At 37.6% G+C, this 27847-nt stretch overlaps 1 protein-coding gene across 2 annotated transcripts in view; it reads left to right on the top strand.

Annotated features, from left to right (window-relative positions):
- SLC4A10 (solute carrier family 4 member 10) overlaps positions 1-27847 on the top strand; it is a 126297-nt gene that overhangs the window by 15625 nt on the left and 82825 nt on the right. For both annotated transcript variants that reach the window (XM_019470925.1, XM_019470926.1), the window contains exons 2-3: positions 9911-9992; positions 22958-23104. In XM_019470925.1, coding sequence (XP_019326470.1) covers positions 9911-9992; positions 22958-23104 — 229 coding nt within the window. The remainder of the gene's footprint in view (positions 1-9910; positions 9993-22957; positions 23105-27847) is intronic.

Below are 27847 nucleotides of genomic sequence, written 5' to 3'. Positions count from 1 at the left end.
CCCCCTGCCCTTCCCCCCCCCCCCCCGGCTCCTGCACTGTTTACTGCTTTTCCTTAATCCCTGTGTGAATTAATTAGACTACCTGAACTTTCAGATAGCAGATCATATCATCAGTGGCTTGGAGGATATAATTATTTTTTATCTTCTTTTTGAATAGCGTGGCTCCTAACTGTTTTCTCTGCCATTGTCCTCCCCGGTCACCATGGTTTATTGATGGCTTGAGACAGATAAAGAATGTCATTGTCTAATTATGAGATGGAGAGTTTTTCTTGTCTTACGCTGTGACTATATAGACAGTGCAAAAGGTCTCTTCATTTCTATTGGAATAACTGTTCATTTGCATGCAGCAGAACATTTCTGGGTGGTACAAATCTGTGTTTTTCAATCACATCAATTACAGTTGCCTTGATAACAGTGTCACTCATGACATTAAAATCATGTAGATCAACCTAAATCTTTGGAGATGAGAAGTACTGGGTCATCCATTCTGGATTTTCTGCTGAAGTTACTCCCTGAAGATATAGATGATTTGGGAACTCTTCAGACTAAACCCTACATTTGAATTTGTACACTTTGGCCAAGAAAGACTTGTCAGTTGTCTTCAAGGAAGTTATTTAAAAGTTTCAGTTTAAAAAAACCCAAACAAACCAAACACAATCTTCTTTTCTCTTCTGGAGGATAATAGATCATATAGAAGAAAACTCTGAAGGACTACAGGGAATCCAGTTTATTCTTTGGGCATGCAACAGAAAATTGTATGGCATTCTAAGTTAATTTTTTCCTGACAATGGATGACAAAAGGGCCATACTATTTTTTAACACTTCAGTTAGATTTGGTTCAGTCAGGCTACCTTCACTGCAGGTAGAGCAACAATATTACTAGTGTTGGCAAACTTACTTGGAAGGTTAGCAATGAGTTTGGCTACATAGGAATGATCACACTCAATCAAACTAACAGTCCATCTAGTTTACTATCCTGTCTCTTCAGATAGTCCTAATCGGACTCTCATAAGTCTCAACGATTTTCAGCCCATCTTCAGTGACAATCTACCTAAGATCTTGCTTATCCTGTGGAAGTGCCCATCTCTTTGCATTGACTATTACAAAAGTTCATGGTGATGTCATCTCTAGTTAAGGCAACTTCAGTTAGGTGCCAAAAGTTTTATGGAGTTAATCTGAGTTTAGAATATCTCTGTCCTGGAACATCCTCCCTGCTGCCTTGATTAATCCTTGGGTTGTGCTTATAGAGAGTGTTTGTTAAATACAACTGAAAATTGCGGGTAGGTCTGAGAAACAGAAGCATCACTGAACATTATATTGGTGTTTCTGAGAAAGTGAGTTAATTTATTATTGGTCATGCTGGCTTGCAATGTCAAAAAAAAAGGTGATGTTTTGAACTATGGTTGGCATACATTTGTATGTAAAAGATGCAGACTCCAGACTACATCATTTTTGTGGCTGTAAAGGAAGAGAAAAAGTCCTCCCTCCTGTGTTGTAGCTGCTGTTAAAACAGGTTCTGATAAGTTGGTCATGACCTCTTTTCTTCTTTGCACTTGCTACTTCCACGAGTAGCTGCTGCAAGAAGACTGCCTTCTATGATTCTTCTCCCTGACCCTATTTCTAGGTAGAGAAATCCGAAAACATCATCTTTTCTGAGGCTGAAAGCAGATCCTTTGAGATGGGAAGTATATCCAACTTAAACCCCAACATATCCTACTGCTGATTAAGAAACTAGCAATTAACATAATTTACTTTTTTCCATTTGCTGCCCAGCAGCTAATTTCCTATTACATAGTGGGCTAAACTCAGCATGTTTAACTTCTAACTACACCTAAATAATGCTGTTATCCTGGATCTATCCTCACCTGGCATTGGGCCAAGAGAGAGCCCAGACAAGCTAAAAGTAAATCTCATTTGGGGTTTGGATAAAGTCTTCACATCCATCTTCATGCTGTTGGACTTCTCTGTAGTAGTTGACGTAGCCATTGCTATGAAGCGAGAAAAGAGGATTTCAGCTAATGGGACTGCACTAGGATGACGTAAGACATTAGAATAATAACCACAGAGGAAAAAATAACCATGCCTCAGCTTGAAATCTGTGCTGTTCTCGCCTCCATAACTTTTAAGTATTTGACAGTGTAGTAAAGGAAAATATTAAGCAAAGGGAATAAAATCTCAGTCATACAGATGTGACCCAACTTATACATCCCTTAACTAACAGCAAGGAACACTATTTATTCAGAATTCTGGCTGAGACTAGCATTTAATAAAGATTAGCTTACAAATCCAGCAGATGTGATATGATAGGAAGGAAGGGGAGAAGTTACGAGAATCTTAACATGACTGAAAATGTTCAAAGGAACACAATAACCTAAGTGCCTTGTTCAGGTTTTGTAAGGCGCTCACATCATTTAGGCGTTCCTGATAATTTTATTCTGAGGCATACGAAACATGGCCAGAATCCAGAAAGAATTTAACAGTTCATTATTTCATTATTATATCCAATGCTCTAACAGGTTTATCAAGCGTTTTGAGTGGGAACATTGGTGATCCGTCCCTCTGTTGTCCCCCCCTCTGTTTTGTTGCTGCAGCTATTAGTACAACAGAGTCCTTTTACTGGTGGGAGAGTGCAGGCAGAGAAGGTGGGGCATCTAGGTACTGCAACAAATTAAGTTACTCTTTTGCCTTGATTTTCTGTTTTACCTTCTTTAAATAGAAATCCTGTCTTCAGTTGGATAGGTGTATGAAGAATAGATAAAGTAACATATTTGCCTTGCAAATGTAAGAAATGTATTGTTTCTACATAAAATGGCTATTCTAAGAAAGAAGATTCCTTATCAGATGATAAGGAAATGTTTTAGTGATTATGCATTCATTTATTCATCAGTTCATAGTGGCTGTATTGTGCATAATGGTATATAACCAGCACAGGATGCTTCAATGTAGATAAACACAGGAATTACATATATTAGTGAGTATTTACTTGTTTGTAAAACTGCTTTGTTTTATTCATGTGTGCATTTTCTGCTTGTATTTGTCTCATTAAATTTATAACAGCAGTATGTGCTTAGATTTAACATCTGCAGTGATTATCTATGTTTATATGTTACAGGAATTGCATTATTACATTAAACGTGTGCTTAGTCTCAGGTCAGTAGCAAATCAGTTCTTTGGAGCCAGTGCTGATTAGTGCAATTTTTAGCAGCGTTGCAGAAGATGGCATTTCTTTATTGAGTCATGCTAAACAGTATCTTGGCTTTTGCTATAAAAAGAGAGAAGAGGGAAAAAGAGACAGAGAAGGATGCTTTTATGCATATGACATGCAGCCCTCGGGAAGATGCAAATCTGGAATGAAAACTAATTGCTTTCTACTTTATTGCATAGCCTGAACTATGTGGAGTAGAGCTGACCAAAAGGAATATGTACTTTATGTTAACTAGTAGTGATTACTGCAGAAAGCTGCCACTACAATTAGAGGGACGCTTTTAAAAATAATTCTTCAGATCTTACAGAACAGGCCTTATTACATTATAAATGTGTTTTGATTGGGTCTTCCTTGATAGGTGGATGGAGGGGAAAAGGATGATATAGTGTAGCTAGTGGAATAGAAAAGCAATTATATTTCATCAGAAAGATAAAATTCACTGTACTTTCCATCTCAAAAGATTGCTAAATATGATTATATGTAATATAAGCAATTAAACACAATAATACTGAAAAAGGTTGGGTTTTTACCCCCCGTGCTTGTCTTTGGAAAGAGAAAAGAATTGTAGCATCTAAATTGTGGGCATACACATTGTGCATTAAATCAGTTTTGTGTGACTGTGTCTGCTCAAGGACAGTTTAAAGGACAAAGGTGAGCATGGCAGTCACCAATGATTTGCCTCCTAAAACAGCAAGGCATCCATCTACATATTATAACACCTTTTTAGCCATTTAGGTTAATTGTCTTTACAAGATATTTCCAGTATGCTCTTGGCAGCTCCTGAGTTCAAATAACTCACTTTTCTATATCTTTAATAATGCCATCTTTAGGAAATGTCAAGCTGAACTTAACCAAAATGATCTTAAAAAGACAAATGTTGTGTAATGGGTCTGTGAAATAAATACAACACAAAGCGATAATGCTGGGATATCTTCAGACTGAGAAGGCAATCATGGTGTGTATGTGATGTCTGGATAAATGTTTAGAATTTCATTACAGACCATTTGAAAGGTGAATACACAAGGTCTATACCACTACCTTTATGATAAAATATATAAACTGAAATTAATATATTCCAGAGTTCTATCTTTTAAGTATTAACTAAAATAGTTTTATATTATAGCTTTCTATTGTTTATAGGAATGCAGTATTTAATGTTTTATGCTGACAGGCGTTCCTTAGTTCCAGATGGCATTTGAGAATTATGTAGGTTGTCTAATCATCAATAAGTGGCTTATATGGAGAAGTAATTAATACCATGATTATTTTTCTTATGAGTCAGCAGGTGTGTCATATGCATAATTTCTCGTGCGGAAAAAATCAAAATGGCTTCTGCTCTGCTATATATTTTACAGAAAGGAAGATGAGGAAAAAGGATTCTTTTTGGTTGTGATTTGTGCTGTCAGTGTATTCAGAATGTAATTAGAAAGGGAAAGGATTTTACCTGAAGGTTAAAAACCCTGAAAAATTTTCTGGAATATTAATACTCTTTGTAGCTGATTTTTGCGTTGTATTTCAAAGAAAAGTAATCATCCAGTTTATTGAAAACACTGACCAAATATCAGAGACAGAAAATAAATGTATCCAAGCGTGAAGAAAATTAGATAGAAAGAAGGATTAAGAAATAATTTCTAGTTTTCCATGTAAAATGAAAATTTTAATGTTATCCATTTTGACTTGTCTGTTCAAAATATATTAGCACCAAATATCATACCAGTGGAGCAGCATACCTACCAAGGGAAGGACAGTGAGGAATATTCATTGCAACGATTTAATAATTTCCTATTGTCCTAACAATTTCCTATTTCCTAATGTACATTTATTGTTATACTATTATTTCGTTTACTGTAGCGATCAGCATAGATGATCTTCAGTTAATGTTTGTGCAATATTCAGGTAGCTTTTATGATACATGCAACAGTGTCTTTTAAGATCATGTATTGGTTTTCCTTTTTTAGTAAATACATATAATAAATGTATAGATAACTTAAAATCTGTGTATTGTAACCTGAACTTTAATCTACCTTCTTGTCATCCAGACTATGAGGAACATGCCCTAATTCCATCATCCAGAAATACACTGAAGTTCTACAAGTGTATGTGTCTACATTAGCACATATGTATTTAAAAATGTCATGCCTTTGTATGGATCCACCTTTGAAAGGAGTACTTTCCTCTTCTTTCCACTCAATCATCTACCACACGATGAAAGCATAGACAGTTTATAAGAGCTATAACGAAAAACACCCGAAAACGTCTGTCATAAAATGATGTTTCTCAGCTTTTCTGAATGTGTAGTTTCTCCGTTAATTAAATTGATCTGAGGTGTGGAAGGGCAGTGCACAGTTCCGGGAGGTGACAGGTTTAAGGATCAACCTCTTTGCAACACGTTATGAATAGCAGTTAGGGCTGTATCATAGCTAAAGAGGATCAATTTGGGAAGCTTTCCAGGAGGTCATTTATCTAGCTTTGGAATATCCTGGGTAGTGAGCTTTATCAATACATGGGTGGAAAGGGCACTTTAGACATTAGTTTTTGCTCTCTAAACCATGGGCCTTTTTATTCCTTCTAACCAATACACTTACAATTCCTGGCAATAGCTGCAGCCTCACTTTATACTCTGGTAAGCAGGTCGTTGGTCTAAGGGTTGAAAATCAGTGCTCCTAGCACTCATGGTGACCTTCTTCCTTTATGACTGCATACCAAAAAGTAGAAGCCAAATGTCTTTGAAGGTGCTTTATTTCCTTTTAATTTTGTTCAACTTCAAACATATGTTTCAATGTCACAACATGCGGTTGCACCGTAAAGGATGCAGAGGACGACTCTACTGTCTGCTTTTCTGTACTCACCACTGTGTTTAAACTTCTAGTATGAAGAGACAAAAATAGTAACAACTGTATTTATAAGACTCTTTCATTAAAATAGATTTTTTTCCTGTGAAATACGTGCAGCAGATGCTGCTGTGTGGTGAAGGTCATTTCAGCATTCATTTGGAAAATGTAAGAGGTGAAATCCTGGACTGAGTAGAGTTGCTGAGCCCTGGTCTCTAAGGAGCTTGTGGTTTCCACGTGAAAGCCTCAGCTTTTTCTTACTCTTTTATCCCAGATACATTATTTCTTCTACTGTGTGTTTGCTGATATTTTATTCTTTAGGGAAATAGTTTTGTGCCTACATTTTAGGTAAACTATTGTGTGGTAACTATATAAAACCATAAAATATTAACAAATGTAATTAAAAAGAGAGATAAATGTTAGGTTGTTTATAAATATATGACAAGTTTATTGCGCTCTGATTACAGCTTCACAGAAATGTAATTCCACTGGCTTCTGTAGCATTGCTTTTGAATTAGGCCAACAGAAAGTGAGCCCAGTATATTTATTTTTATGTAAACTTTGTCCAGTTAAGTTGTCAAAGCTGTGCACTGTAAAACTATTACAAGGTATTAATATACATTGGTTTGATGTAAAAAAAAATATATTTATGCCTAAATGTTGATTTTTATCAATCTGCTGTTTCCTATCATCATCTCTTCACATGGGTAAACTGCGCACTTTCCTAAATTGAATGACTTAGGACTTCTGTAGTGCTTTACAGTTCTGAAATGCTGTGTGAATATTAATTATGGCACAGAGCAGCCCAGTGAGGAAGGTAGATAAGTAAGTAGTATTATACCTATTTTACAGATGGGGAAGCTGAGGCACAGAGATTAAGTGCCTTTCCCAAGGCCACACAGCAAGTCAGTGGCAGATCCAGGATTAGCGCTCGGGAACTTCCTGGCTCCCTCTCCCATGCTTTAAGCAGCAAGCAACTCATTGCAATAATGGACAGTTCCAAGGACTCGTACCTGGTCAGTGTGTCCGCACATTTGTTTGCAGACTGCTGCAGTATGTCAATATGGTTTGAATACCTCAGTCCTAGCAGATTTGTGCACTGTGTAAAATTTCTGACCTTCATCACCTTCAAATGGGGTGAAAGGAAGAAGTGGTAGAATTCTCACATAAACATGGCATGGCTGTGAAAAACATTTAGTTTTCATGACTTACTCTGATCCTGCTGAACCGATGGGCAAAACTGCAGTGGATTCATGGCTTTGAGGATGTTAGTGTGGAGGTTGGTGGCTGCTTGGTATGTTAAAAGTCATGCAGAGCATGAATTCTATCTTCCATGACTGTCTTATGGTTAGTCTTGCCTTATAGCTTCAGCTTCAAACTCTCATTTATTGCAACACTTAAAAATAATAATTTCATAGTTTTCCTGACGTTACTAAAAAGCAGAGCATTACCAACTGAAATGAAGTTTCTAGTCTCTAGTCATCATGGGAAAGTGGAGCGGATCTGCCACTATTTTTACTTGTATTGTGATAGCGCTTACCTCCAAATGAGATTAAGACCTAATTGCACTAAACTACTAGTGAGCCCTTCCCTCCCTTCTCCCCTCCTCCAAGGAAGCAGTACAGGAATCAGAAATTTCTTCTAGACTAAATGCAGTGTGACTCTTGTACTGGCAAATGCAAGGTGGCTTTCATACCGTTCCCTGGGAAGTGAGAGTGTACAGTGCAAGGCCTGTTTAATTGGACTTTGCTCAGAGTTTGACAAGTGAATTGGCAACAACACAATACTCCCAATTAAGCTGTTTTTCCCTGTAAAATTAATGGAATAAACCCACTTCTGAGAATAAGGCAAGGCTGAGACTTGCTGTGACGTTACAGGAAGAGGAGGCAGGGAAGAAAAAGATTGCCAGAAGCTGAAAATTGAGCACATGGGAAAGGAGAAGTCAAAGTGTATGAGCATATTTTGATAAATATTAATGAATTAATTTGTATTTAGTTTACTTAGCTGATCTGTAAAGGCTTTAAACTGTCCACAAATTAATATTTTCCCCACTGTAGAATTTCCCCTAACGTTGCTTTCATAAGGCCTTTTCAGGATCAGTAAAATACTGATGGCTATGTCTTATGCTAGAATAGCACTACTTCTGATGTGGCTGGAACACTTGCCCTTTGGCATCCTGCCTAACCATTCACCCAGGGGCATGGCATCATGCCAGCATGACAAACACACCCAGTTATGTCTAACTGCTTAAAATAATGGATTAATTTTACCTAAGATGATCAAACGGTTTGTGCGAAATTATACTGCCCTGGTACATCTTAATAGATTATTAGCTAATTCGAAATTATTAAAAGACAAAACAGTTTCAGTAGAAAGCCTTTTCTCATTGTCAGATTTTAGTTACATACTGTTATCTGTGGGAAAGCTCTAATAAAGACACCGTAACGCTCTCGGTCTCTCTTTAACAGCCCAGATGCTTGGTGCTGACACGTCCCTAGGATTTTTCTATATAAGATAGCTACAGCATGACAGCTATTTTTAAAAAAGAGAGGAGCCTGAAACAAAAACTTATATCCAGAATGCACGACATCCAGCTCTAGATGTGAATCTTTTTGCCTGGGGCATCTGCTCTTTAAGGAGAGGTGCTCATGTAGTTTAATTTCTTGTTATAGTCTATTGCATTCTATATATAGATACATATTTAGCATATAACGCTGGTATTCAAATCCCCTTGCTTCAGACTTTCATTAAGATACCAATTTTATATATTGAAATCAAACAGTTCTAGTGCTAATATCACTTACTAAACCCCTTCCGCTAATGACAAGTAAATATATATTCATTATATATTAATTGATGTTTTTGTATAATTGATCTTTTCTTCATCATCATCATTTACTGGAAACCACTCTATATCATGTTAAGAAATATAGGCTGTATTTAGCAACTGTTTTTTTTACAAATGGTGATGTCAAACTCATAGTGAAGCCAATATTCGTTTTAGCACAGCATCCAGTGCCCTTGTTGCTGAACTCCCAAAAGATTTCTTTACTTAGGGAAATGTGATTTTTTTTTTCATGTCAGAAATGACCAAAATCACTAATTTCTGTAGCTTTTCTTAGCCTGAGCACAATACACTAATTCATCACATAGTACATTTACAGTGCAGTAGAGAATACAGTTAAAATGCATGTATGACTACAGTAGAAAATTAAACATGAAATATATGTTCCTGAGGAAGAACAGCTTTTCTGTGTTCTGCTATTAGTGTGTGCTATCTGCCTTTATTGTAATTACATCTTGGTGTTTGTAAAGAAAAGCAAAAGCTTTACAATTCACCAGTAAGTGAAGTCAGTTGTTTTCATGGTATTAAAGTTTTCTTTCTTGTCATATTGTCACTGAGTATCATTCTCTAGCTTTGCCAAAGTATAGGTAGTGTTAGTGCTAATAATTTGGGAATTCTGCATGTAGCTCAGTATACTGGTCTAAAGACAAAAATACATGTGCAGTCCCTTTCTTCAAGAGTACAAGAATAAAGCTGCCTCAACCAGATGTTTCTTCTCTCATCTCTTTTATTGTCCTATTGACTAATGTTTTTCTTAGTTCCCAGTAACCAGTGTTTACTCATCATCTTGCACGTCTTAACAGGAGAACTTCTTCATGTCAAAGTTAGCTGTAATCATACCTCAATAAAAACTGATGCATAAGGAATAGATTTTTATAAGGAAAAGTAAATTCTTAAAAACTTTTTTGTTCCTGAGTAGGAAGAGTAAATAGATAAATATTAAAAGCATCTTTGTTTCATAGTGTTGTACAATCTTGCCAATAGTTTCAAATGAGAAGCAGCTTACCTGTCCTTTTTTCTGTTTTGCAGAGAAATGATGAAGAGGCTGTTGTGGATAGAGGTGGAACTCGCTCCATTCTCAAAACACATTTTGAAAAGGAAGATCTAGAAGGTGAGAGATTATTTTTCTGTGCATTACATTGTCTCTTCTTCTGAAAGTACTGAAATGCAATTCCAATGTGGAAACACTGATTTGAGCAGGGATGCAAAAGTGAACAAGAGAGTAGAGTCTCATAATGTATTTTAAAAAGAGAAATATTACTCATTTCTCACAGCGGTGCTCAGATACAGATCACGGCGGAAGGAGTTTGCTAGTTTTCAGTGATCTATAATCAAGTCCTGTAAACATGCATGTATGACTTCAGAGAAGTCTTTCTACCTTTAAGTTTCCAAGTACGTAAATGCAAGCAGGACCGATGATTTAGTACTTATAATGGCTTCTATACTTGCTTTACAATCCTCATGTAGTTGCGTAGCCACATCTTCAGCTGAACAAAAACGTTCTGGAGTGTCACAGGTTGGACAGATACTTGATAATATACAGTGCAGAAACCACCTAACATCACCATGTAGAAGAAAGTGAGAAGTTGTGAGAACTGTCTTATGATATTGGCCTAATAATTCAGATAGTCTCTGAAAGAGTCGCATTTCAGTTTCTTTAGTGGATCCCAAACTTATTCTGGTTACTACTGTACTTAAACTCTTGTACTGAGGTGTGTGACCCCCAAAGTCATAATTATTGGATGAAACTGAATTTCTATTGCATATGATATCCCATCTCTGAGACTGGAACTTGCTCATTTTAATTGTTAGCTTCTTGTGGTGGGACATGGAAGGTTCTTGTCTTTGTCATACGGAGCCACAGGAACTAGCCAAAAAGAAATACTAAGATCTGGGGTGTATTTCAACATCCTACATCTGAAAAGTTACCTGCCTCAGGTCTAAAGAGAAGTATCTCCATCTGTGCATGAACCTGAGCTTTCTAAATGCCTACTCTTCATCATAATTTTTTTTCCATTTCTCTCTGGCTGTATGAATTTTGTATGCTCTGCTGCATGATGGCCATATTGATGATTTCATATGAATGTCAACATGATATACAGAAACTCCCTGTTACTGCTTCCCTCAGCAGTGCCTCAAAAAGCAGACATGGCTGCATTTTGAAAGGAGCCTGGCTGTGTTAGTCTGTATGAGGTAGTCTCTCACAGAAGGATGTAAAATGTCACACAGTGTAGCATGTATGAGGTAGGTAGCTCTCTGCTCAGTCTGGGGCAAGTCTGAGCCCATGCAAGGGTAGATCTCAGGTAAGATGTTTCCAGGGTGGCATGTAGGGTTTTGGAGTCTCCAGGGGTAAGTGGCTGCCAGTGGATCAGGCTGGCAATGACAATTTTGTACTTAGGCACACAACCCCCTTTTTTGAATCTTGCACTTGGTCTTCTGTAGTCTTCAGTCCCTTGATCACATCCTTGGACAAAGTGAAACTGTTGTATCTGGTGTCCTTAGAGAAACACCTGGTAGAAGAACGGGGGCTCCCTGCTTTCCCTTCTCCATGATCCTGACTCACAGAGGTTTTTTGTGGGGTGAAGCTACCCAAAAAAATGTCCTTTTTGCTGAGTCATTTTACTGATGATGGTAAGGTGGCATTTTAAAAACAGACAACTTCCTGGAGAATGACATCTTTAAGCTCAGTCACATGGAGTGACTCAAGTGTTAAGGCAATCAGAATTACTATGATGTTCCTCATGTGACTACATGGAACCTAAAGCCTCATCTCAAAATGTGTGTAATTTAAAAACTGTATTTAATTACTATTTTTCCCCACCATCCTATATGTGTAGAGTTGCTCCTGTGAAATAGCAGTGAAAATATTCTTTCAAAAATCTGCTCCTACGATGTTATCAATAGAAATCGGAACATGACAGTGATACCCCCCCAATCCTTCCATCAATTTAAATTGTTTAGAATACTGAAAAATTCTGTAGTTAGCCAATAAGTCTGCTTTTCTTTAAAATCACGCTACTTCATAATGTTCTAACAAAACAATTATTCAGTGTAGAATCCTTGATAATGCAGTTAGCTTTCTCAGATAAATTTCATGTCCACTCTAAGATCAGATCAGTGTGTCTTTAAATAGATGATCACTGCATCCAGAAATACCAAGTGACATAAAAAGATTTGAAGGGATTGTAAATTTTAATATCCAGTTGCTGTTAATAGCATGTCCATTTGCTTTGCAGCACATCTAGGCACTTTTCCATCTGGAAACAGTGGATGTGACTCACAAATGTCACTGTCTTATTCTTATCCAATGTACATTGTGTTGGGTTTTGCTGAAAACTTACCTTTTTCCTAATGACATAATAACTATAAAATAAGAAATTATATAATCAGGTGCTAATTGCATAGCTTAGTAAAAATCATATAATTGATTAATATGTATCATGTAATTAGCTCTTTGACAGACATTTAATTGGGCTTATGTTTTAAAAATGTAAATAGCTAGTTACTGAATATTCTAGCAAAGACTAGTTTTGACAGGGTTAATGTTTCAATAGCACCATATCAGCAACATTTCAAAAACTGCAATTCATATGAAGAACTAAAGGTTGTTTAAATCTGAAAATCAGTATTCAATTTCTTCTGAATAAATCTTAAAATTGTAAGTGTTTTGCTATTTTTTAATTTTAGACAGTTAGCATTCAAATGTCAGAAATACTGATTTAAATGTGTACTAAAATTTCCATCTGAAATTTCTTGGCCCAGCAAATACTTGTATTTGCATATTTTGGGGCAGCCATTGTGCAAATATATTGCAAGTACATATCTTGCTGAAAGCATGAAAATATCATGGTGATGAATGCTGCCTGGTTGCTATTTTTTAATTTTAGACAGTTAGCATTCAAATGTCAGAAATACTGATTTAAATGTGTACTAAAATTTCCATCTGAAATTTCTTGGCCCAGCAAATACTTGTATTTGCATATTTTGGGGCAGCCATTGTGCAAATATATTGCAAGTACATATCTTGCTGAAAGCATGAAAATATCATGGTGATTAATGCTGCCTGGAAGAACATCCACAAGACCAGAATTTTGCCTCAGTCTCTCTAGATCAGTGTTTTCTTTCCCTGAGCAGTATAGTAAAAATTTGGGGACATAGGACAGGAACTGCAGTACTTACGGGGACAGAAGAGACGTGGTGCTCGTCTTAGTGCCAGTAATGATACTTGCAATGTGTACTTCAAATTTTATCTTTTTACTTAAGCTTTGTAGTGCTTCAGAGGTGGATTGTTTGCAGAGCTTTGGCACTCAGATTTTCAGCATGAATGATTTTTCCACGTAATTCATTTTTCCTGAGTTGTAAGGTCAAGATCAGTCACTAATACCGAACAGGTCATTTGTCTGACTGTTGGATTAACAAAGGGACAGAGAAAGCATTTCTAAAAGCAAAACAAGAAGCCTGTCTCCCCTGGTTATAATAACATATTTTGCATGTTATCTTTCAATGTGTGTACAGACAAAATTCCTACTCAAAATAAATATGCTTTTATTTTTATCAGTGGTGGAATTCCTAAATGAGAATTGGGCACTGATTCTGGATACTAAAGTGCTTAATTGCAAAAGGACAGGTTGTACATGTACCTGTACTGGGAGCAGGTAGGCAAGTTTTCATAAACAGATGTGCGCATCAACAAACAGTTGCACTCAGACAGCTTACTCCCGGTTGTTGTCTCTGGCTGTCTGCCATTGCTTCAATGCATGTTCAGTAGTAACAGTTTTCTGACAAAATGGATATACCGACTTTATCTCTCGTAGATTAAAAACATTTGGATGTGTCTGGAGATCTCGGATTCTCTCAGATCACGTGCTGAGACCTTTGGACTATACAGATATGCAAGAGGGTTGGCACTAAGTGCACTCTAAGGTCTTTTGCTTATGCCCACCATATCAGCTGAGAGTGAAAATGACTATTTCATGCCCGTCCTTGCTAGAGGTGGTCAGCTGCAGATCCTGGATTTTTGTGGCAGGATTTCAGAACCGCTGTGGGTATTACTGTGGCCTGGTTTGAGAAGCAGCTTCGACAGGGAGATGGCTGGAGATAGGATTGTTAGGTGGAGGTCCAGGCATGTATCAGGGTTGAATTCTGGCTCTGTTGGAGGAAGTTGCAAAATGAACCTTGATTCAGAGAAGTCAAGATTTTGCTTAAGCTTTTTACATTTCATACATTTTATCTGCCTAAGTGGTGTGGGAAAAATTTGTCTCATGGGAAATCAAGTTTGCCGTCTTTCATGTCTCTCAGGACACATAAAACACCATATCCAGTATATAAATCACTGTACATCAGAATACGCATTCTGACGCTTTTGACAGAATTTAGATTAAGTGGACTGATTACTGAAAGTCACAAAAGACTTCAAGCTAAATTAGGAAATAAACATCACTAGTACAACACTGAATATGATGCAGAAGCTGAGGATTTAAACTTAATAAACCAAAAATTAATTTGCAATGTTAGTGTGCTTGTGGAGATGTTTTGTATTTAACAACCTGCATGAAGCTTAATTTTGATAGTAGGTGTTCTGCTGACCAAAAAGAGACATGTCAGGGTATTTAATCATTCTCCTTTAAAAATGGTTATTTTAGTTATTATTTCTTTTTAGATTTGTTCTAGCTTGTGACAGTAATTTAAAAATTATTTTCATTAAATTTTGATTATATACAGTTAGTGTTAATATATGAAAAACTATTGTGATTGAACTCTAATATCCATATATTATTTAGTAAAAATCTGAGCGGCTCCAGATATTGAAATAGGCTTTTATTCCCAGAGACTGGACATTTTTTACAGAAATAACATAATAGTGGACCTGTCTGCCACTGACATTATTTACCTGAAAATTAATAGGACCTAGCACCTCACAGGACTGAAAAAACATAAATCTTATTAACCTGCTGGCCTTGATTCAGCCTTGCCCCCATGTAGAAGCAAGTCAGCTACTAATTCTGCTTGGCCAGACAGGAACACAGACCAAGGTCTCCCCTCCCTTTGGCTGCCAGGACACTACAGCGTATTGCAAATAATTTGTTACCCCATCAGTACAGATCCCCTGCTCCAAGCTTCCTTGCTTCTGCTTCCCTTGGGTGCCCTGTTCATCCTGATGTTCACTCTGACCTACCTCATGCTCCTTGCGGCAATGTTCGTTAGACTTAGAGGGGTAGAATATAAGTTGTGGAAGTAAAGAGTTGGAGAGAGATTCGAGTTAGTCTATGCCTGTAATGTCGGATGAGGTTGTATAGCTGTAGGTCTCTACAAAAAGGTCTCTTAAAAAGAACCATTTTAGCTTTACAAGCACAGAATTGTTTCATTTTGTTGCCTACCAGGTATTACATGCTCTAGCTTGTTCCGTTTGTCATTTCTAAGGCACATCTTTCTGTAGTGCCTCTCATCTGGTTTTGTCTCCTTTTTCCTGTGTCTCTCAATATTCCTTGAGATCTCACTTACTTTGCTCCTGAGCTGTGCTTGCGCTCTTGCCTTGGCAATCGCCTGGTTTGGTCCCTTTGCGTGGGTCTCTTGTTCCTTCCCAGGTGTTCCCATGTTTGTGGGAAGGTGGTTCACCTTGAAGATTCATGAATAACTCTGCAGGGCATTTTCACAAAATCTCTTTGAAAGTTCACATGAAGAATAATGAAATAATGAAAGCAAACAAGTTATCACATAGTGTTGGCTGAATGCCACAGTCTTTTGTTGATCATAAGCTTTGGGTTTTGAAGTTTGACTTTGCTCTGAGCTTCACTGACAAGAAACTTTTTTGATATTTGTGGGGACTAATATTTCCAAATATTTCACCTTATGAAATTCTGATAAATGAAATTGGCATAAACCAACTTGCCATTGTCGGTGAAAGCTGCAAAATTGCAGCATCAGAAGGCAGAAACATTCAGTTTTTACCATACAGTTGTGCTAGTACTGAGTTTGCTTTTTTTTTTTTTTGCTTGTTGCTAATTTAGAAATATAGGTCAAATTCTTCCCTCCAATAACCACAGTTTTCACTTTCCATCAGTGGAAAGTGTGTGTATGTCTGAGAGGGTCCTTTTACATTCTGTGTCTGCTTACTTTTATTTTCTGTTGTCTGGCAAGGTCTGAGACCTGATCTTGTGATAGGACCGTGCACACAACACCTCTGGACTGCTCTGGAGCAACGTAGGGAAACAGGGAATGAATGTAAGTGCAGTTACAAAGACTTTTTAGCCGAGCCGCAACTTGGAACAATGTTTTGTTAAAAGGAGAGATTTGTTGGGAGGGCAGTGATTGATTTGGGCTCTTTAAAAGTCCTTAACTTTAATGACTTCAGTGAGATGCTCTTATCCTCCATATTCAATATGTCCTTAATGCTTTCTTGGGCCAGGGATATTGTTTTAATTTTTTTCCTATATAGTTTCTGTTGTACTTTAAGCTAGAGCATAAGTTACGTGTATGATCTAAAAGATTTGTGAAGGCTTTCTTGTCAGTTCCTCCAAATTACAGTGTGGCAAAAAGGTGAAAAATGTTCCTTGAGCAAACCATAACCACAAACAGCAATGTCAACTGTTGGTTTAGGAAGCATTGCTTTTGTCCTTTCTGCTTTCTCTTTAGCTCTGCCTTCCTGCTGCACTACAATGATGAATCATGAGTCATGTGCTCTCTACTCCTACAAAATTCAACATAATCACTTCTATAAGGAAAAAGGCAATTTTTTTAACTCTACGTGGACTGCTTGTTTTCTGTCTCTACCTCACTGTTCATTTTTGAGAGGAGGGAAAATTGCATTTGGTTCAGCTCTAGCTGGCAATGCATAAAAGAGGCTTCAAGGCACTGAGTGTTTTCTAGAGGAGGGAGAAACCCCTCCAGTCCTGCTGAGGTCAGCAGCCATTTGAGACTTGGCTCGAACCGCTGGCAAAATACTCTGTCTCAAGGCATCTTGACTTGGCAGTGTGTTTCTTTAGTAGGTCACAGAAGCCTGCCTTTGCTCTTTTGGAGATGTTCCAAGACCCATCTGTTCCCTTATCTGCCCCCATCCGTCATGCCCATGAGCAGGGATTTGAAAGCCTTGGTCTCAGCAGGTGCCTAAGGCAGATTCGGATCATTCCAGGTGTCAGGCAGCACAGGCAGATGTACCATGAGCACCTCGTGCTCACGGATGTTCAGATCCAGGACAGTGACTTTTTATGCAATGGGCATCAACTGGGTTGGTTCACTAAGGAGCTCTTGAAGTACCCGCTTGAGTCCCACATGCCTGGTGTAACATGGAGGTCTGTGGAGCCTCTGCTGATGGGGAAGTGGGGAGGTGAACATGCTTCATATGTGTGTTCTTCCTACCAAATGAGTGTGTGTCTTCTGTGTTAAAATTGTGTTTGGAAGGAGAATGGGAGGCACTGTGGCAAAAATGTCTGTACTCTTGGCATTCCATTAAAAAGATCTTAGTTTCTCTAAATTAAGGGAAACATTATAATTCCTTTCTCTCCATCTCCATTTTCCCTTGCAATGTCACATCCATTCAGACAATTGTAATGGGATTTCCAGAAGTTCCTAAGTTAAGTCATCAAGCACCATAAATTATAATGGGATATATGTTTTCAAAGCTTTAGAAATCCCACTACATTTCTTTGCCTTTCCATTTATTTAATGAATAAGATAGGTAGCTAGGACAAGCTGCTGTTTTAAAGACCCAGAATGCCAGGTTCTGAAAACCATTTTTAGATGTTACACCTGTCATTTTCAAGGGCTGTGCAGAAAATATTTGCTTTTCTGAGGTTGCCTTTTTAGATGGTTAATTTGCTGTTGGGTTCTTAAAATAAAATTTAGGTGTAAGGAAGAATTTCTTTTTTGGAATACAGTAACCCCAAACAACCCTTGTACTTGATTTTTATTCTGAGAAATGTCTCTGCAAGATTTATTCATATTAATAATGTATATTTCATATCAGTCTTTTCTAGGACAAGAATTCATTAGGTGTAAGGAAGAATTTCTTTTTTGGAATACAGTAACCCCAAACAACCCTTGTACTTGATTTTTATTCTGAGAAATGTCTCTGCAAGATTTATTCATATTAATAATGTATATTTCATATCAGTCTTTTCTAGGACAAAGAATTCATACCTCCACAAAGTGGAGATATTTACAGCACAACACACATTTTCTTCAAAAGTTTAGGGAAAATCCTGATTTTTACATATGCTTATATGTACTTTCATCTGCCTGAAAATTAAATACAATTAACAGGATCCCTTTTAAATCTTTTATAATATAATTTGGATTTATTAATGTAATCCTGTAAAAATTAAAAAGAACACTTTATAACAAGGGTCATTATTTCTTTAATCCCTAAAATATTTTTACTTAAGGAGTGTTTTAATGCTTCGAAGGTAAACCACAAGGAGCCAAAGCCTCTTATGCTATAAATGCATAGATTTAAACTAACTTTATTTTCTGGGTTTTGTTTCCCAGCCATGTGCAATTTGATTAAGAATAGTCTTTTTTTAAAAACAGTATTTTAACAATTTAACAGGACTTCTAGAGCATTGTATAAAGGTGACATTGCGGAGCAGATCAATTCAGTGTATTGCATTTCTTTAATAAGCTTTCAGATCATAAGTAATTTCTGTATATTAATGTATTTTCTCAGAGGTTCAGTTTTCAAAAATGATTTGCTCCTAAATCCTAATACTGAAAATATTTATGCATGTGCTTATGTTTCGCTTTCCTAGTGGCACATCTGGAACAAATCAACATTTTAGTTCAGAGTGTGTTTTTGCAGAAACAAAATCATAGTCTTTCCATGATAAAACTCTATTGATGTTAATGTAAGGTTAGTTGAAAAAGCTCAGGAAGACCAGATAAATCCTATGGGTCACTGATATCTAAATTAATTCTGATTTTTAAAATTATAACATAAACATAACATAAACCATGGAGAGGAATAAACCTCTCTCAGCATAGAAATTCTTTCATTTATTTTGAAGTAAGAATTAGCAGGAGAAATCCTTTTTGATCTATTAGATGTACATTTTTTTCTGAGAAAGGACGATAAGCCAAACTCTTCAGTGTGTCCAGAACCACAAATCTGCATGTGTGTGCCTGAGTGCATTTTATCTGTATATGTTTCATGGACCTGATTACGTGTGGCTATCTGTGCATGTATGCACAAAATATCTTACAACGCATCCACCATAGTCCTTGGCTGAGAGGTACAGAATAAAGAAATGTTTTAAGTATGATTTTTCCCATTACAGGACAGTTCCTCGGAAGAGGGGAGAAGCAAACCAAACTGACTGACTAAACATAGTAATAATAAATTAAACTGTAATTGACCACTTCAGCTGTTAATATTTTTTGCAAGAAAACACAACCATTGGAAAAATACAACTGAAAAAACCTTTTCTGTAAACATGGAACAAAACGTAGAACATTAATCCATTTGTAGATTTTTGACTAACAACTTTAGCCCTTTCTCAGGTGATGGGACTCTACAGCACACGGTGCACAGTGCAGGTGATAACACTGTGCAAAAGTGATGCCCAGCATGGTATTTTTGAAGACTTGGCTTTAAAGAGTTATAAATCCATTGTTTGTTATGCTCACCTCTTAAAACCGTGAGTAAATTCTGTGTGAGAATGATTGTTAGATTGTACCTGATGTCGACAGTATGTGTACCTTGATGTAACTTGAAGTTGTTACTATTTCCCATACTTCAGTGCCTTTGTAGCCTTGCCAAAAGAATGAGAAATTATGATCTAATTGAGCGAGGCACTGTGCAAACATACAGCAGAGCAGAATTATTTTACAATATTTAAGTAATACTCAGACATTCTTAGATGGCATCCTCATGAAGTAAATAATGAAACACACAGAAAAGCTCTTAAAGATAAGTGAAAGAAATGCCCTTATACAATTAATTATAAACTATAAGAAACAAATCTGAATCCTGTTGGATATCCTGCAATTGACTTCAGCCAAACTGAAATCATACATGTTCTTTCTTTGGAAAATTTAGTCGGTTTAACCGAGATCTTACAGTAAATATAGGTGCTGAAGGTAGAAAAATGTCTGTAGTTTTTTGCATTTTGGGGGAGGAAATGTGCTTCCGTTGGTGTCGCTTGGGATTTTACCATTGATGTCAGTGATGTTCAGGAGCTATCTGCAACCTGTATTCGTGTTATGCTGGGTCAGAAATCTTCTAATAACTGCTTTTGTGCTCAAAATGACACAGTTTAGCAGATTCTTGGGACTTGCTTATGGCAACAGGAATAAAAGCAAATCCTCTTCAGATCCTCTTGAAATGCAGAATTTTTGGTAAAAAGTTGCTTTGGAAAAATACTTGTTTTAGAATTGTGGCTTAAAGGTTCATTTGGTATTTCTGTTAGAAGTTTTATATTAAGCAGAGTTCTTGTTTATTCTCATCTTCAAATTATTCTCACATTCAAATAACGTAAGTCTTCAGGGGAAAAAAAAAAATCTGTTGAAGAACGTCATTGGAACAGGTGTGAATGTTCCTCTCCAGAGTAAGGCAGCAAGAAATTGTCTGTCAGAGGAAGCATGGTGTTTCTGCCCTGCTCTGTCCTGGAGACTGCAGGGGAGCCTCGTGGTTGGCATTCCGGGCTTGGGAAATTTACAGAGCTCACTGGAAACTCTTCTTTAGTAATGTCTCAGTCAACTTGTACAGGAAAAAGTACCTTACATTCTGGGCACTAGTTTATAATCTACCATCAAAAGGTTACTTGAAGTAAGGTCATTTTACTCATCAGATTTCTTCTATCTTTCCTCTTTTTTTCCCCTTGCTTCTATCATTCACTGTCATTTTGCCAGCGGTTTAGCATTCATTAATTTTTCTTTTGTTCCCAGCTGGTCTTTTTTTGCTCCACAGTTGTGCTTTTTTAATAAACCAGAACTTCTTAACTCTTTATTCAGATTTTTTACTTTTGCTTTTTGCTCTGTCATTTTTCTATAGAAAACTATTCCTTTTCCCCTGTCGATTTCTTTTTTTTCCTCTTATTTGCCTGAACCTTGTTACAAGGAACTAGATTCCTCTTTATGTTTATTGAAATTATGCCTTGGTGGAACTCTGTCGGCCTCAGTGGGTTCACACAGAGGAATAAAATCCCTTTTGCTTTTTCCTGGTTATCCATTTCAGTTTCCAGGTTCCTGTTTTCTTTTCAGTGTGAACTGATTCTATCTGTATAGGGAAAATTGTTGTATTCAGACAGACATGAATGTTGTGGCATTTTAGGGCCTGTTTCCCAGTTTATTGAATAAAGAACAGTCTGGACTCAAGTCCTGCATTCAGCCCTGGAAATTAATTGAAGTGTGAACCTGAATCTGCATTTCCTGATGCAGGTACACCCTGAGCATTGAAGTGGCACAAAACTAGGATAAGCATGCCCACTTCTATCACAAAGCAGCAGGAATGTATTAAATTACTAAATTAAAAAAGCAATCTATTTGCACCTCTGGAAATTATTAAAGTCTTAGGAAGGGTAACCCCGTTCCTTTCAAAATGTTTTGGTTTTTTTTCTACCCAAGGAAGGGGACAAGGAAGTGTTGAGTACTACATTACTGCTGTCCTTCAGTATCTTTTTAATGAATTCTTTTTATGGAATACATTTTGCCTTGTTTCATCCACCACTGATTTTAATACATTTGAAATACACCAAAGGCAGCAGTTCTCTTTAAATAATTTCTTGGGTTAAATGTAATAAGCAAGAAGAAAGCGGTATCTAAAAAATAAATAATAAAAAAAATTTTCAACTTGTGGCCTTTGCTTCAGAAAAATCTCCTGACCCTACAAGAATAGTCTCCCAAAAATTGATGCTTCTGCTTTCTAGTCTCCTCTACATGAATCAGAGTTGAGGAAGTAACTAGTGTGGTGTCCAGAGCCTTTTCTCCAGCTTTTTTAGCTCTGCCTCTGCAGTGAATTCTTGTCAGCCTTGAATTTCTTTGATGCATTGTGACAAATACTGCCTTGCTGTGTTTTCTGCCCCCGCTGGAGTCTCCATGGGATTAGAGATCACGTGCTACCTTAGTTTAATGTTCTTGACCTTTTTCAGATGATTGACACTGCTGACTGATTACAGCAAAGCAGCAATTATCCACTAGCTGTGTTATGCTCATTTCAAGGAGAAAATAAATGTTATTTGAGATGAGTAATCTGGACTGTGTCTTTCTGCTGAGTAACTGTAGGAGACCTGCCTGTAGTGAGTCATGATTCCTTTCCCATTTGTTCTGTTTTGTGGTACTTTCTGCACGTTTCCCCTGTGCCTTCCCCTTTCTAAATGCTTTACTGTGCTCTGATCCTGTTAGCCCACATAGCTAAGAGAGCTAAATCTTTTGGGCTTGATCAGCAACATAAAATTCCTCAGGCTCAAAGGCTCAAAGATGGTGGCAGGCATGGCAATGTGTACCTTCTTATGTATTTAAAAAAATAAAATAGAAGAAATGAAAGCACCCTAAGGTACTAGCAATGTATTTATGATGTGAGCACGTAAAGTTGTATAGGGATTTTGCAGTCTAGCTTCCATAGCGTTTTATTGTTTTCTCAGTCTCTCTCCTCCCCCCCTTCTTTTCTTTTCCCTTCAGTGAATTTCCCACAAGAATTCTGTCAAGGTTTGGCTCATAAATAGCAATGACTTTTTTAAAGTTCCTGTATACACAAAGCAAACAGCAACTTTACCAAATGTTCAATGCAAAGAGATCCATGTGTCTGTTCATGTTACTGTTTTGGAAGACATTTTACAGAACACCTGTCTGACTTTAATGAAAGTTCACACACAGAGATGCAAATTTGAAGGAAAAAAAAAAAATCTGGCACTGAATCATAAGGACTTCAATACTGGGATTTTGTCCTGTATCAAGGGGTTGTATATCTGCGACGCTACATCATAATTATTGTAATCAATAATGTTATGACTATTAACATTAGAATAATCAATATTATACAATTACACAGTTATAATAATTATTATACCATTAATGCTATTATGGTTGTTAGTCTTGTTATTATATTGCCACAGCTCCTTTTTAAAAGGTAGCTTTTTTTACCTATAGGCCATCGAACATTGTTCATTGGAGTTCATGTGCCACTGGGTGGAAGAAAAAGTCACCGACGCCATAGGCACCGTGGACATAAACACAGAAAGAGAGACAGAGAGCGAGATTCAGGATTAGAAGATGGGAGAGAGTCTCCTCCTTTTGGTAAGATAAATTTTATTTTTGCATAGATACTTTAATAATAAACATCAGTATGATTATGCATGCTCTGTCCTGTTATGGGTTGGACACGATTAGCAGCGGGGTTTTGGAGAACCCACCAGAGCCTGTCCAGTCTCTGCTGGAGAGCCAAGATTTGTTCCTCTGATGAAGGGCAGCGGCCAGTGGCAGTCAATACATGAGAAATCTCAGTAATTTCTACCGCTGTAGGAGACTGTCCGTGAGTGTTCTCATACAGGTAGACTGCCACCACCACTGAGAGGGGGTAAGTGCTTTATGGCACCAGCTGCCCTCAGTGAAGGCTCTGGAGTATTTGCCCCTAAAACGTAACATAGAGGAGTTGTGGTTCTTTACAATTAGTTTTGGAATAATGTTGATGTTACTGAAACTGCAGTGTTTTATCAGATATGAACTGCGATCCAGATTGTATTTGCCTTTTCCTTACATGACACTGTAATGTGCTATCGTGGGATGAGTCTGCCAACTGAGGACTTGAGAGCAAACGGGAGAAGATACCTTTCAATAAACGAACCTGATACAAAACTCCTAAAATTCTCAAAATTTTAAATTAAAAAACATTACAGGGAACAGAAAAAGGTAATTATAAATAAATTAGTCAAGCTTTGTCTCAAAACACGAGAATATTATTTGCTGTTCAAAAATAAAAAGCAATGTGCTGAAATGTTGAAAATATAATGGAAGCATATATAGGAAACAATTTGTCAGTGTGCAATAGAAGGATGTTTTTAAATCATTAGGGAAATGTGCCAATGTAATTTCAGGTTACAGAATAGTAATTATAAGACTTTATTTTAATCTGAAGTTTGTATTATGTATGTAGAAAGCTTTGGAGCAAGTAGATTATAAGTGCTGATGGTTAAGTATATTGTAAAGAGCTTGAAATACTCAAATCTTTCACAATGAATTAGAATGAAACAAAGTCAAGACTTTTTCAAACTTAGTAGATACGAGTTATGTTTTGAAGATGAACAGTGAAGAAAAAATTGGCTGTGGTGGTTCTGTCTGGAATGTATTCCAAATGTACGAAGACCCAATACTGTATTGAAACCGGTTTCTTGGAAAACAACAAAGTTCATAAATTATTAAAATAGTTTTCAAAAAGAATATGCATATATACGTATAATGTCAGATTAAAAAGAAACAATTGAAAGTTACATTAGCCAAGAAGTGAGATATCTTAAACTATGAAGCAATGTCTTCTGTTGAGTCATCTGGTTTTATTTAAGTGCCAGTATGTGACACATTTTGGCTGAGAGCTTAGCTCTGTTCTTTCAACTTCTGGAGACCTAGGCTTGTGTCCTTCCTAATGTCAAAAGTGAAAAAAAAAAAGAAATTAACTGGCTGAATCTGTCCTTAATAGTCTTTGACAGTTGTGCATACAATAAAATGCACTGTTCAACACAATTCTGTGTTAGGTAAAAATCAGCCTATGTTCAAGAGAGCTCCAAGAGTGGAATAGCAGTAATATGAAAAAGGTAGTTTTGAAGTGCATTTGTTAGTTGGTGTTCACAGCACTTGTCTACAGGCATACTTATTTGAAATAAATGCAGGACTGCACTTTTGTAAGTCACGTTTTCACTTTTAAAGGTATTATAACTACCAATTAAAGGGTGTGTAGGTCATGTCACATAAATTATTACTTTTATAAAGCCCAGGACAGACAAGATATAGGCCAGAAACATGCAAGTCTTCTCTGGATCCAGAATGCTGAAGATGCTCTTCAAAATGCTTGGGTGGTAACAATTCAAGAGGAGCCAATGACAGAACTACCAAACATTCAAAAAAATCTGGAAATACCCAATTTTTCCACCCTGAAATAATACTGAAGTAGTAAAATTTGAGAATTTCTCCCCTTGGCTATCTGACTCCTGGAAGTTTGGCCAGAGAACCAGACTTTGACTGAGCTTTGACATCTGTCCATCCAGGCAGAAATGTGGCATCCTATAGACAACAGTGAAAGGGATTTGCCTTATGAAGGCAGATCTGAAAATTATACAGTGATGGAGGGATTAAGCACAGTCAGAGCAGGCAGACAAAATTATACAGGGATTAATCGTAGTCTATATTCACATCCTTGCTTTTACTATGGAGTAGTTTACAGGAGTTTCAGACAGGTTGTTGCATTGCCTGGGGAGAAGCATTGCCTTTAGAGAGAACATAAGCATAGTTTTTCTATGCTTTATTTACACAAAGGGAGCAACAGAATCCACTAAACCTCAATAATGCTTCTTAGCTCTCATTCCCCATGACCACGAGGTTGTAACAGTACCCAGAGGCCGAAAGAAGTTGCAAGGAAAACAAATGCATTTCCTGCTCTTGATGCATAACTTAATATGAGGGACTGTGCTACCTAAGAGAGCAGATCCAAAATAGTCCCTTAATTTATGAATCATTCTGATTTAATTGGACACGCAGAAATGCTTAGCTCCCTCTCACCATATACTCCTTTTAACGCATTTCTGCTGAATAGTAGGAGGTTGTATTCTTGGGAACTGGGGGGGGAGGAGGGGAAAGAAAAAACATTTCAACAAGCAGATGCAAGAAGAAAGATAGAGAAAATAAGCACTGTGAGACCAACTGGTAGAAAACAGTGCTTTGAAGTAAGTCAGAAAAATACATTAGGATTTTTATGATACAAGAGAATAAATTAGCAGTGTTTTGAAGCAGTAAAGTATGAAAGGAGGTATAATAAAAGCCAAAGATGCAACAACTGAATAATAGAGATGCTGGAACAAGGAAAGGCCTGAAATATTCAGACATGAAGTGCTCCATACTGCTCAGTTAACCAAGTGTGGCATGAAGCATTATTTTTTGTCATAATTTATAACTGTATAATTTATAACTTCATCTGTGAAGTACCATTAGGTGCAGATCTTGCTCTGCTATCACTGCTTCAGGGAGCTGTGTGGTGCACATAGTGCTGTGGGGCTGTGCAGGCCCCACTCAGAGTGGACAGGTGCCACCTGGTTCCTATCCAGTGAAAAACAATTTCTTAAACAGTTTTCTCTGCATCAACGTGGCTAGGAAACACCTGTATTCAGTGTAATGCCCATGGCTGGAAGCTTCCTGGTAATCCCTTTGAATCCTGGCTGGGAAAGCTGTACCAGCTACTTTCTGAGGGAGTGTTTCTGCAGAGAATAGATTTTTTAGAATATTCTGACGGCAGCTCATAAGCTTTTTTTTTTTTTTTTAATCTCCTACTGTCACTTTTCAAAAATAACCTGGGTGTTCTCAGTGTACAGATTCAGAGCTTGTAGACAAATAATATGTAGAATATGTAGTTAGTGGAATAAAAAGGAGTGGAGTCCTGTCATTTGGGGGCACAGATCAGTTAGTCAAGTTTTATTTTTGTTTTCCCCACACCTGATTCTTGCTGTCTGTCTGTTGCCTCTTGATGAGGTAAGGTTGTACAAGATGTTTCCATTTTGCCATAATGGTGTGCCTTTGAATTGCATAATTTGCAGATTACATGGCTTGCTCATGGAGAGGCTTTTTTGGGTAGTAAAAATTGTAAGCCAAGTGATTTCAAGATCTAGATTTCCACCATCTTGCCTCATAATTTTTTGGAAGAAAAGGAGAAATCCAGTTAAATTATCCACTCTAGTTAAAAATGCAGCAATGCTATTTGCTTTATTGAAAAGGTTTACCATTCCCAGCTGAAATGCTGCTGTTGTAATTAAGGCCCCAGTTTCATGCCCGCTTTAAGCTCCCTTCCTCCACAGCTTTCCTTGTGGGGCAAGTATCGTGGCCGCTCTGTGAATTAAATTAGGGAATTGATGCAAATTAAAATTAGTTTGGCAAAAAAGCTGTTTCTAGCCTAGAGCAGCTCCTTGGTGCTGTTGCTGGGAGGGTGATGGGTGCCAGCCCTGGTGGGCTGCAGGGCCACAAGCCAGCCGGGACTGCTCCATCAGCACTGCGGGTCGTGGTGGCACTGAAAGACTGGTGCAGATTTCCCTTTGTCTGGTAGGGTTGCACTTGCTTGGTATGCACATGGATTTTAGTGGCAATTTTCAGTGTTTTTTGATGTCTGTTTTTTGGCTGTAACCAGTGAAACAGCTCTCTTGTACTCACACTTACGAGTTAAAGATACTTGTGTTTCTGTTTTAAAATGGGGTGGAATAGGAAGACTTTAGCTCTCAGCAGGGTGTCTTTAAGGACAGGTTTTGTGAGGGTGAAGTGAACACAGCTGTGAGGACTGGGGTTTGATTTCAGCCTCCTGTGGTGTCTTCTAAGACTAGACGCTGTTGGGGCTTGTGCAAGCCAGTGACGAGTGGTGTTCCTCAGGGGCCGGTATTGGGACTGGCACTGTTTAACATCTTTGTCGGCAACATGGACAGTGGGATTGAGTGCACCCTTAGCAAGTTTGCCGGTGACACCAAGCTGTGTGGTGTGGTCGACATGCTGGAGGGAAGGGATGCCATCCAGAGGGATCTTGACAGGCTTGAGAGGTGGGCCTGTGCAAACCTCATGAAGTTCAACAAGGCCAGGTGCAAGGTCCTGCACATGGGTCAGGGCAATCCCAAGCACAAATACAGGCTGGGTGGAGAATGGATTGAGAGCAGCCCTGAGGAGAAGAACTTGGGGGTGTTGGTTGATGAGAAGCTCAACATGACCCGACAATGTGCGCTTGCAGCCCAGAAAGCCAACCGTATCCTGGGCTGCATCAAAAGAAGCGTAGCCAGCAGGTCGAGGGAGGTGATTCTACCC

This window comes from Aptenodytes forsteri, unplaced genomic scaffold, assembly GCF_000699145.1.
Source record: "Aptenodytes forsteri isolate BGI_AS27 unplaced genomic scaffold, ASM69914v1 Scaffold255, whole genome shotgun sequence".
NCBI lineage: Eukaryota > Metazoa > Chordata > Aves > Sphenisciformes > Spheniscidae > Aptenodytes > Aptenodytes forsteri.
This window is presented reverse-complemented; position numbering and strand designations above follow the sequence as displayed.